General features: G+C 50.3%; 2 protein-coding genes across 5 annotated transcripts in view; one reads left to right on the top strand and one right to left on the bottom strand.

Moving 5' to 3' along the window:
* Nucleotides 1–12017, top strand: part of LOC134948168 (ficolin-2-like) — a 625934-nt gene that overhangs the window by 476460 nt on the left and 137457 nt on the right. The window lies entirely within an intron of this gene.
* Nucleotides 1–12017, bottom strand: part of LOC134948164 (ficolin-2-like) — a 59259-nt gene that overhangs the window by 34204 nt on the left and 13038 nt on the right. For all 3 annotated transcript variants that reach the window (XM_063935991.1, XM_063935990.1, XM_063935992.1), the window contains 2 exons: nucleotides 11328–11372; nucleotides 4750–4785 (listed from right to left, as the gene is read on the bottom strand). In XM_063935991.1, coding sequence (XP_063792061.1) covers nucleotides 4750–4785; nucleotides 11328–11372 — 81 coding nt within the window. The remainder of the gene's footprint in view (nucleotides 1–4749; nucleotides 4786–11327; nucleotides 11373–12017) is intronic.

The raw sequence follows: 12017 nt of genomic DNA, 5'->3' as shown, positions 1-12017 counted from the left end.
GCTACAGCAATACCCTCCTTACTGATCTTCCCCTAACTGCATTGGCTACAGCATTACCCTCCTTACTGGTCTTCCTCTAACTGCACTGGCTACCTACTTCCTGGTCTTCCCCTAACTGCATTGGTTAAAACAAAAAAATCCTTAATGGTCTTCCCCTAACTGCATTGGATAAAGCAATACCCTCCTTATTGGTCATCTCCTAACTGCACTGGCTACAGCAATGCCATCCTTACTGGTCTTCCCCTAACAGCAGTGACAACAGGAATACCCTTCTTACTGGTCTTCCTGTAACGGCATATGCTACAGCAAGACTCTCATTACTGCTCTTCCTCTAACTGCATTGGCTACAGCAATATCCTCCTTACTGGTCTTCCTCTAACTGCACTGGCTACAGCAATACCCTCCTTACTGGTCTTCCCATAACTGCATTGGCTACAGCAATATCCTCCTTACTGGTCTTCCCATAACTGCATTGGTTACAGCAATACCCTCCTTACTGGTCTTACCCTAGCTGCATTGGCTACAGCAATATCCTCCTTACTGGTCTTCCCATAACTGCATTGGCCACAGCAATATCCTCCTTACTGGTCTTCCCCTAACTGCATTGGCTGCAGCAATACCTTCCTTACTACTGCTCTTCCTCTAGCTGCATTGGCTACAGCAATACAATCCTTACTGGTCATCACAGAACTGTACTGGCTACAGCAATACCCTCCTTAATGGTCTTCTCATAACTGCACTGGTTACAGCAATACCCTCCTTACTGGTCTTCCCCTAACTGCATTGGCTAAAGCAATACTTTCCCTACTGGACTTTCCATAACTGCATTGACTTCAGCATTACCCTCCTTTCTACTGCTCTTCCTCTAACTGCATTGGTTACAGCAATACCCTCCTTACTGGTCTTCCCCTAACTATACTTTCTACAGCAATACCCTCCTTACTGGTCATCCTCTAACTACACTGGCTACAGTAATACCCTCTTTACTGGTCTTCCCCTGACTGCACTGGCTCCAGCAATACCATACTTACTGGTCTTCCCCTAACTGCATTGGCTACAGAAATACCCTCCTTACTGGTGTTCTCTTAACTGCACTGGCTACAGCAATACCCTTCTTACTTGTCTTCTCCTAACTGCTTTGGCTAAAGCAATACCATCCTTACTGGCATTTCACTAACTGCATTGCAATACCCTCCTTACAGGTCTTCTCCTAACTGCACTGGCTACAGCGATACCCTCCTTACTGTTCTTCCCATTACTGCATTGCAATACCCTCCTTACAGGTCTTCTCCTAACTGCACTGGCTACAGCAATACCCTCCTTACTGGTCTTCTCCTAACTGCATTGGCTACAGCAATACCCTCCATACTGGTCTTCCCCAAACTACATTGGCTACAGCAATACCCTCCTTACTGGTCTTCCCCTAACTGCATTGCCTACAGCTGTATCCTTCGTAATGGTCTTCCCCTAACTGCATGGCTACAGCAATACCCTCCTTAGTGGTCTCCCCCTAACTGCATTGGCTACAGCAATATGCTCCTTACTAGGCTTCCGATAACAGCACTGGCTACAGCAATATCCTCCTTACTGGTCTTCCCCTATCTGCATTGTCTGCAGCAATACTCTCCTTACTACTGCTCTTCCTCTAGCTGCATTGGCTACAGCAATACCCTCCTTACTGGTCATCCCATAACTGCACTGGTTACAGCAATACCCTCCTTACTGGACTTCCCCTAACTGCATTGGCAAAAGCAATACCCTCCCTACAGGTCTTCCCATAACTGCATTGGCTGCAGCTATTCCCTCCTTCCTGGTCTTCCCCTAACTGCACTGGCTACAGCAATACCCTTCTTACTGGTCTTCCTCTAACTGCATTGGCTACAGCAATTCTCTCCTTACTGGTCTTCCTCTAACTGCACTGGCTACAGCAATACCTTCCTTACTGGTCTTCCCATAACTGCATTGGCTACAGCAATACCCTCCTTACTGGTCTTCCCCTAACTGCATTGGCTACAGCAATACTCTCCTTACTGGTCTTCCCCTAACTGCACTGGCTACAGCAATACCTTCCTTACTGGTCTTCCCATAACTGCACTGGCTACAGCAATACCTTCCTTACTGGTCTTCCCATAACTGCACTGGCTACAGCAATACCTTCCTTACTGGTCTTCCCATAACTGCATTGGCTACAGCAATATCCTCCTTACTGGTCTTCCCATAACTGCATTGGCTACAGCAATACTCTCCTTACTGGTCTTCCTGTAACTGCATTGGCTTCAGCAATACCCTCCTTACTGGTCTTCCACTAACTGCATTGGCTACAACGCAGAGGCGTAACTAGGGTAGGGCGAGTGGGGCACGTGCCCTGGGCGCCCTGGCAGGCCCAGGAGAGGGGGGCGCCGCCGGCGTCCAGGGCATCATGCCCCACTCGCCCCGTTACACCTAAATGTGAGGGGAGGAGAGAGCGCAGCGTCTCTCCCTCCCCTCACCGCCGCTGGAGCACTAGCAGCGCTGCCAGCAGCGCTGCCGTGTCCGGTCTCCGGCGCTAGCCAATCAGGGCTTGCGGACCGGCTCCTGATTGGCTGCCGGTCCGCGAGCTCTGATTGGCTAGCGAACCGGCGCCAGACAGTCGCCGGCGTCCGGAGGGAGCAGCGAGGGAAAGGAGAGGCGCTGCGCTGCGCTCTCCTCCCCTCACAGGTGAGTGACGGGGCAGGGGGGGTCCGGCGGCGGAACGGGGGGTGCCTGGCACTGTGGGGCATGTATCCAGCACTGTGGGGCACTGTGGGGCACTGTATCTGGCACTGTGGGGCACAGTAACTGGCACTGTGGGGCACAGTAACTGGCACTGTGGGGCACTGTAACTGGCACTGTGGGGCACTGTAACTGACACTGTGGGGCAGGTAACTGGCACTGTGGGGCACTGTAACTGGCACTGTGGGGCACTGTATCTGGCACTGTGGGGCATGTATCCAGCACTGTGGGGCACTGTAACTGGCACTGTGGGGCACTGTAACTGGCACTGTGGGGCATGTAACTGGCACTGTGGGGCATTGTATCCAGCACTGTGGGGCATGTAACTGGCACTGTGGGGCATTGTATCCAGCACTGTGGGGCACTGTATCCGGCACTGTGGGGCACTGTATCCGGCACTGTGGGGCACTGTAACTGGCACTGTGGGGCACTGTATCCGGCACTGTGGGGCACTGTAACTGGCACTGTGGGGCACTGTAACTGGCACTGTGGGGCATGTATCTGGCACTGTGGGGCATGTAACTGGCACTGTGGGGCATGTAACTGGCACTGTGGGGCATTGTATCCGGCACTGAGTGGGGCATTGTATCCGGCACTGAGTGGGGCATGTATCTGGCACTGTGGGGCATGTATCTGGCACCGTGGGGCATGTATCTGGCACCATGGGGCATGTATCTGGCACCGTGGGGCATGTATCTTGCACCGTGGGGCATGTATCTGGCACCATGGGGAATGTATCCGGCACCGTGGAGCAATGTAACTGGCATTGTGGGCCATTTTCAGTGGCCTCACCCCTTCTGAAGCGTAGCCACACCCCTTCTTGAATGTGACCACGCCCATTTTTTTGGCGCGCGCCTTCGACGCGCGCACATGCTTCTTTTAGTGTTTTTTTTTTTTTAAGGGGGGGGGGCGCCATTTTCCATCTTGCCCTGGGCTCCAAAAACCCTAGTTACGCCTCTGCTACAACGATACCCTCCTTACTGGTCTTCTCATAACTGCACTGGTTACAGCAATACCCTCCTTACTGGTCTTCCCTTTATTGCATTGGCTACAGCAATACACTCCTTACTGGTCTTCCCCTAACTGCATAAGCTACAGCAATATCCTCCTTACTGGTCTTCCCCTAACTGCGTGGGCTACAGCAATATCCTCTTTACTGGTCTTCCCCTAACTGCATTGGCTACAGCAATACCCTCCTTACTGGTCTTCCCCTAACTGCATTGTCCACAGCAATACCCTCCTTACTTGTCTTCCCCTAACTGCATTGGCTACAGCATTACCCTCCTTACTGGTCTTCCCCTAACTGCATTGGCTACAGCAATACCCTCCTTACTGGTCTTCCCCTAACTGCATTGTCCACAGCAATACCCTCCTTACTTGTCTTCCCCTAACTGCATTGGCTACAGCATTACCCTCCTTACTGGTCTTCCCCTAACTGCATTGTCTACAGCAATACCCTCCTTACTGGTCTTCCTCTAACTGCATTGGCTACAGCAATACTCTCTTCACTGGTCTTCCCATAACTGCATTGGCTACAGCAATACCCTCCTTACTGGTCTTCCTCTAACTGCATTGGCTACAGCAATACTCTCTTCACTGGTCTTCCCATAACTGCACTGGCTACAGCAATACCCTCCTTACTGGTCTTCCTATAACTGCATTGGCTACAGCAATACCCTCCTTACTGATCTTCCTCTAACTGCATGGGCTACAGCAATACCCTCCTTACTGGTCTTCCCATAACTGCATTGTCTACAGCAATACCCTCCTTACTGGTCTTCCCCTAACTGCATTTGTTACAGCAATACTCTCCTTACTGGTCTTCCCATAACTGCATTTGTTACAGCAATACCCTCCTTACTGGTCTTCCTCTAACTGCATTGGCTACAGCAATACTCTCCTTATTGGTCTCCTAATTGCAGATTTCTTCTCAGAAGAGATTGCAATCTAATTAGACAGCACGAGCACAACAGCAGACTGTATTACATTGCAACTCACTTTTTGGTCCCGGCAGCCCTGGAACACCTGGATTTCCTGCATCACAATGACATATAACAATGAGTAGTAGTGACACTTGCACTGTACATATACCAGTCTCTATGCTGCTGTATATGAGGGGGGTCCTCACATCACAGTCACTACTCAGTCACACTCCCAGACCATCTACTGTTCTTACTAGGGGATCCCACGTCCAGCACGTGACACACACACAGATACATGATGGCTGACACAGGGGGAGTAACAAGAGACATTACTAGTAGAGTGGGTCATGTGGGACTTGGAGCAGTTGTTGAATATTAAATCCCACGATGTTCATGATTTGGAACTCCGGAGGCATCTATGCTCCATATTTAATGTAAATTTACAGGGACATATTTGTGCATAAACCAATGGGCAGCTTTTACATTCAGCTCTCAGTCACTCATCCCTTGCTGAGCACTGACAAGTGTTTGGTTTTGCACGGTCCGTGTTATGCACATCAAGGTCTGAGCCTAATGTGTTCCCAGAAGATGCCTCAGCTAATGATTAGTGCACCCAGGTGTGCGGAGAGGCTGTAATACTTGCAGGTACGCTATGTGTATATGTGTAATGTCTATTGCAGGATATGATAAAAAGCCCTGGAGACTAATCATGAGGCAAACAATAAGATTTTACTCACCGGTAAATCTATTTCTCGTAGTCCGTAGTGGATGCTGGGAACTCCGAAAGGACCATGGGGAATAGCGGCTCCGCAGGAGACTGGGCACAACTAAAGAAAGCTTTTAGGTCACCTGGTGTGCACTGGCTCCTCCCACTATGACCCTCCTCCAAGCCTCAGTTAGGATACTGTGCCCGGACGAGCTGACATAATAAGGAAGGATTTTGAATCCCGGGTAAGACTCATACCAGCCACACCAATCACACCATATAACTCGTGATACTATACCCAGTTTAACAGTATGAAAACAACTGAGCTTCTCAACAGATGGCTCAACAATAACCCTTTAGTTAACAATAACTATGTACAAGTATTGCAGACAATCCGCACTTGGGATGGGCGCCCAGCATCCACTACGGACTACGAGAAATAGATTTACCGGTGAGTAAAATCTTATTTTCTCTGACGTCCTAGTGGATGCTGGGAACTCCGAAAGGACCATGGGGATTATACCAAAGCTCCCAAACGGGCGGGAGAGTGCGGATGACTCTACAGCACCGAATGAGAGAACTCCAGGTCCTCCTCAGCCAGGTTATCAAATTTGTAGAATTTAGCAAACGTGTTTGCCCCTGACCAAGTAGCAGCTTGGCAAAGTTGTAAAGCCGAGACCCCTCGGGCAGCCGCCCAAGAAGAGCCCACTTTCCTCGTGGAATGGGCTTTCACTGATCTAGGATGCGGCAGTCCAGCCGCAGAATGTGCAAGCTGAATTGTGCTACAAATCCAGCGAGCAATAGTCTGCTTAGAAGCAGGAGCACCCAGTTTGTTGGGTGCATACAGGATAAACAGCGAGTCAGTTTTCCTGACTCCAGCCGTCCTGGAAACATAAGTTTTCAAGGCCCTGACTACGTCCAGTAACTTGGAATCCTCCAAGTCCCTAGTAGCCGCAGGCTCTACAATAGGTTGGTTCAAGTGAAAAGCCGATACCACCTTAGGGAGAAACTGGGGACGAGTCCTCAATTCTGTCCTATCCATATGGAAAATCAGATAAGGGCTTTAATATGACAAAGCCGCCAATTCTGATACACGCCTGGCCGAAGCCAAGGCCAATAACATGACCACTTTCCACGCGAGATATTTTAGATCCACGGTTTTTAGTGGCTCAAACCAATGTGATTTTAAGAAACTCAACACCACGTTGAGATCCCAAGGTGCCACTGGAGGCACAAACGGGGGCTGAATATGCAGCGCTCCTTTTACAAATGTCTGAACTTCAGGTAGTGAAGCTAGTTCTTTCTGGAAGAAAATCGACAGAGCCGAGATCTGTACCTTAATGGAGCCTAATTTCAGGCCCATAGTCACTCCTGCTTGTAGGAAATGCAGAAATCGACCTAGTTAAAATTCCTCTGTTGGGGCCTTTCTGGCCTCACACCAAGCAACATATTTCCGCCCTATGCGGTGATAATGTTTTGCAGTTACATCTTTCCTGCCTTTAATCAGCGTAGGAATGACATCCTCCGGAATGCCCTTTTCCTTTAGGAACCGGTGTTCAACCGCCATGCCGTCAAACGCAGCCGCGGTAAGTCTTGGAACAGACAGGGCCCCTGCTGCAGCAGGTCCTGTCTGAGCAGCAGAGGCCATGGGTCCTCTGAGATCATCTCTTGAAGTTCCGGGTACCACGCTCGTCTTGGCCAATCCGGAACCACGAGTATTGTTCTTACTCCTCGTTTTCTTATTATTCTCAGTACCTTTGGTATGAGAGGCAGAGGAGGGAACACATAAACTGACTGGTACACCCACGGTGTCACTAGAGCGTCTACAGCTATCGCCTGAGGGTCCCTTGACCTGGCGCAATATCTCTCTAGTTTTTTGTTTAGGCGGGACGCCATCATGTCCACCTGTGGCCGTTCCCACCGATTTACAATCAGTGTGAAGACTTCTGGATGAAGTCCCCACTCTCCCGGGTCGTGCCTGCTGAGAAAGTCTGCTTCCCAGTTGTCCACTCCCGGAATGAACACTGCTGACAGTGCTAGTACGTGATTTTCCGCCCATCGGAGAATCCTTGTGGCTTCTGCCATTGCCATCCTGCTTCTTGTGCCGCCCTGTCGATTTACATGGGTGACTGCCGTGATGTTGTCTGACTGGATCAGTACCGGCTGGTGTAGAAGCAGGGATTTTGCCTGACTTAGGGCATTGTAAATGGCCCTTAGTTCCAGAATATTTATGTGTAGGGAAGTCTCCTGACTCGACCATAGTCCTTGGAAGTTTCTTCCCTGTGTGACTGCCCCCCAGCCTCGAAGGCTGGCATCCGTGGTCACCAGGACCCAGTCCTGTATGCCGAATCTGCGGCCCTCTAGAAGATGAGCACTCTGCAGCCACCACAGCAGAGACACCCTGGTTCTTGGAGACAGGGTTATTAGGCGATGCATCTGAAGATGCGATCCGGACCATTGGTCCAACAGGTCCCACTGAAAGATTCTGGCATGGAACCTGCCGAAAGGAATTGCTTCGTAAGAAGCCACCATCTTTCCCAGGACCCGCGTGCAGTGATGCACCGATACCTGCTTTGGTTTCAGGAGGTCTCTGACTAGAGATGACAGCTCCTTGGCTTTCTCCTCCGGGAGAAACACTTTTTTCTGGACTGTGTCCAGAATCATACCCAGGAACAGTAGACGTGTCGTCGGAACCAGCTGTGATTTTGGAATATTCAGAATCCAACCGTGCTGGTGTAGCACCTCCTGAGATAGTGCTACTACTACCAACAACTGCTCCTTGGACCTCGCCTTTATTAGGAGATCGTCCAAGTACGGGATAATTAAAACTCCCTTTTTTCGAAGGAGTATCATCATTTCCGCCATTACCTTGGTAAACACCCTCTGTGCCGTGGACAGTCCAAACGGCAGCGTCTGGAATTGGTAATGGCAATCCTGTACCACAAATCTTAGGTACTCCTGGTGAGGATGGTAAATGGGGACATGCAGGTAAGCATCCTTGATGTCCAGGGATACCATGTAATCCCCCTCGTCCAGGCTTGCAATAACCGCCCTGAGCGATTCCATCTTGAACTTGAATTTTTTTATGTATGTGTTCAAGGATTTCAAATTTAAAATGGGTCTCACCGAACCGTCCGGTTTCGGTACCACAAACAGTGTGGAATAGTAACCCCGTCCTTGTTGAAGTAGGGGCACCCTGATTATCACCTGCTGGGAATACAGCTTGTGAATTGCCGCTAGCACCGCCTCCCTGTCTGAGGGAGTAATCGGCAAGGCAGATTTTAGGAACCGGTGGGGTGGAGACGCCTCGAATTCCAGTTTGTACCCTTGAGATACTATTTGAAGTATCCAGGGATCCACCTGTGAGTGAGCCCACTGATCGCTGAAATTTTTGAGGCGGCCCCCCACCATACCTGGCACCGCCTGTGGAGCCCCACCGTCATGCGGCGGACTTGGAATACGCGGGGGAGGACTTTTGCTCCTTGGAACCTGCTGTTTGTTGCAGCCTTTTTCCCCTACCTCTGCCTCTGGACAGAAAGGACCCGCCTTTTCCACGCCTGTTTTTCTGGGTCCGAAAGGACTGTACCTGATAAAACGGCGCTTTCTTAGGCTGTGAGGGAACATGGGGTAAAAATGCTGACTTCCCAGCAGTTGCTGTGGAAACTAGGTCCAAGAGACCATCCCCAAATAACTCCTCACCCTTATAAGGCAAAACTTCCATGTGCTTTTTCGAATCTGTATCCCCTGTTCACTGCCGAGTCCATAAGCCTCTCCTAGCAGAAATGGACAATGCACTTACTTTAGATGCCAGCCGGCAGATCTCCCTCTGTGCATCTCTCATGTATAAGACTGAGTCTTTTATATGCTCTATGGTTAGCAGAATAGTGTCCCTGTCTAGGGTGTCAATATTTTCTGACAGGGAATCTGACCACGCAGCGGCAGCACTGCACATCCATGCTGACGCAATAGCTGGTCTAAGTAAAATGCCTGAGTGTGTATATACAGACTTCAGGATCGCCTCCTGCTTTCTATCAGCAGGTTCCTTGAGGGCGGCCGTATCCAGAGACGGTAGTGCCACCTTTTTGACAAACGTGTGAGCGCTTTATCCACCCTAGGAGGTGTTTCCCAACGTGACCTATCCTCTGGCGGGAAAGGGAACGCCATTAGTAACTTCTTAGAGATAACCAATCTTTTATCAGGGAAAGCCCACGCTTCTTCACACACTTCATTTAATTCTTCCGATGGGGGAAAAACTACGGGTAGTTTTTTCTCCCCAAACATAATACCCTTTTTAGTGGTACCTGGGTTTATATCAGAAATGTGTAACACCTCTTTCATTGCCTCAATCATGCAACGAATGGCCTTAGTGGACATTAGACTAGACTCATCGTCGTCGACACTGGTGTCAGTATCCGTGTCGACATCTGCGTCTTCCATCTGAGGTAGCGGGCGTTTTAGAGCCCCCGATGGCCTTTGAGACGCCTGGGCAGGCACGAGCTGAGAAGCCGGCTGTCCCGCATTTGGCATGTCGTCAAATTTTTTGTGTAAGGAGTCGACACTTGCACGCAATTCCTTCCATAAGTCCATCCACTCAGGTGTCTGCCCCGCAGGGGGTGACATCACTTCTATAGGCATCTGCTCCGCCTCCACATAATTATCCTCATCAAACATGTCGACACAGCCGTACCGACACACCGCACACACACAGGGAATGCTCTAACAGAGGACAGGACCCACAAAAGCCCTTTGGGGAGACAGAGTGAGAGTATGCCAGCACACACCAGAGCGCTATATAATCATGCAGGGACTAACTGAATTATGTCCCCTATAGCTGCTGTTATATATACTGCGCCTAAATTTAGTGCCCCCCCTCTCTTTTTTACCCTTTTCTGTAGTGCAGACTGCAGGGGAGAGCCAGGGAGCTTTCTTACAGCGGAGCTGTGAGGGAGAAATGGCGCCAGTGTGCTGAGGGAGATAGCTCCGCCCCTTTTTCGCTGACTTTTCTCCCGCTTTTTTATGGATTCTGGCAGGGGTAATTATCACACATATAGCCTCTGGGGCTATATATTGTGATATTTTTGCCAGCCAAGGTGTTTTTATTGCTGCTCAGGGCGCCCCCCCCTAGCGCCCTGCACCCTCAGTGACCGGAGTGTGAAGTGTGTATGAGGAGCAATGGCGCACAGCTGCAGTGCTGTGCGCTACCTTGGTGAAGACTGATGTCTTCTGCCGCCGATTTTCCGGACCTCTTCTTGCTTCTGGCTCTGTAAGGGGGACGGCGGCGCGGCTCCGGGACCGAACACCAAGGCCAGTTCCATGCGGTCGATCCCTCTGGAGCTAATGGTGTCCAGTAGCCTAAGAAGCCCAAGCTAGCTGCAAGCAGGTAGGTTCGCTTCTTCTCCCCTTAGTCCCTCGGTGCAGTGAGCCTGTTGCCAGCAGGTCTCACTATAAAATAAAAAACCTAATATATATATATACTTTCTTTTTAGAAGCTCAGGAGAGCCCCTAGTGTGCATCCAGCCTCGGCCGGGCATAAAAATCTAACTGAGGCTTGGAGGAGGGTCATAGTGGGAGGAGCCAGTGCACACCAGGTGACCTAAAAGCTTTCTTTAGTTGTGCCCAGTCTCCTGCGGAGCCGCGATTTCCCACGGTCCTTTCGGAGTTCCCAGCATCCACTAGGACGTCAGAGAAATACTAATTACCATTTAATATTTATAAATTAGCCACTCACAAAGGTAGTTTCCAGGATAACAGAGAAAGACATTTAATTTCTGTTCTAAATCACTGTCAGTTACATGTTTCTGTACCTCTATTTATTACTCAGACGTGCCATAGCAGATATCCCAGATGTGTTACTTACAGTCACACCCAAAAATCTGTCAAAATGGTGATCCCAACAGGTACGGTCTTGAATTATTTTTTTTTACAGGTAATTACAAATTGTCACCAACCTTTCTGTCCGGGAAGCCCAGCTGCTCCTGCGATACCCGGGGGTCCTGCAAATAATATATAATACATAACACATGTACAGTATGTGATAATAATGACTAATGCACATATAGCACGTTATAGACACTGACTCACAACATCAGCAACCTGTCTATCGTGTATATTCAACTGAAGTCGGATCCATTCCGACATTCAGTTGTTGGAATGGATCCGACCTGGCCTATTCAATGGACATCTCAATTCGACTTTATAGCCGCTGCAGTAACACTGCTCTCACCCGTCTTCCCGCGGCTCTACCCATCCCCCCCCAGTCCCTCCTCTCTCACAGCCGCCGCTCCGTCCCCCCTGTCACAGCCGCCGCTCCGTCCCCCCTGTCACAGCCACCGCTCCCCGCCCCCCTGTCACAGCTGCTGCCGCTCCCCGTCTCCCCCTTTCCACAGCCGCCGCTCACGGCAGCGTCCACCCAGCTCCAGCAAGCATGGTCTTGCTTGCTGGAGCCGGGTGGACGCTACTGTGAGTGGTGGCTGTGACAGCCTTCAGCGCTGCTCTCCCGGTCCCCGCCTCGGCTCTCCCCGTCTCCGGCGCTGCTGTCCCCATCTTATTTGACTTTTTTTAAAGTCGAACTGAGATGGTCGAAAAGGGGGCCAAAACCGTTTTCGACACAAGCATGTGGATCGGCAGCTATTCCGCCA

The sequence above is a fragment of the Pseudophryne corroboree genome, chromosome 8 (genome assembly GCF_028390025.1).
Source record: "Pseudophryne corroboree isolate aPseCor3 chromosome 8, aPseCor3.hap2, whole genome shotgun sequence".
NCBI classification, from domain to species: domain Eukaryota; kingdom Metazoa; phylum Chordata; class Amphibia; order Anura; family Myobatrachidae; genus Pseudophryne; species Pseudophryne corroboree.
This window is presented reverse-complemented; position numbering and strand designations above follow the sequence as displayed.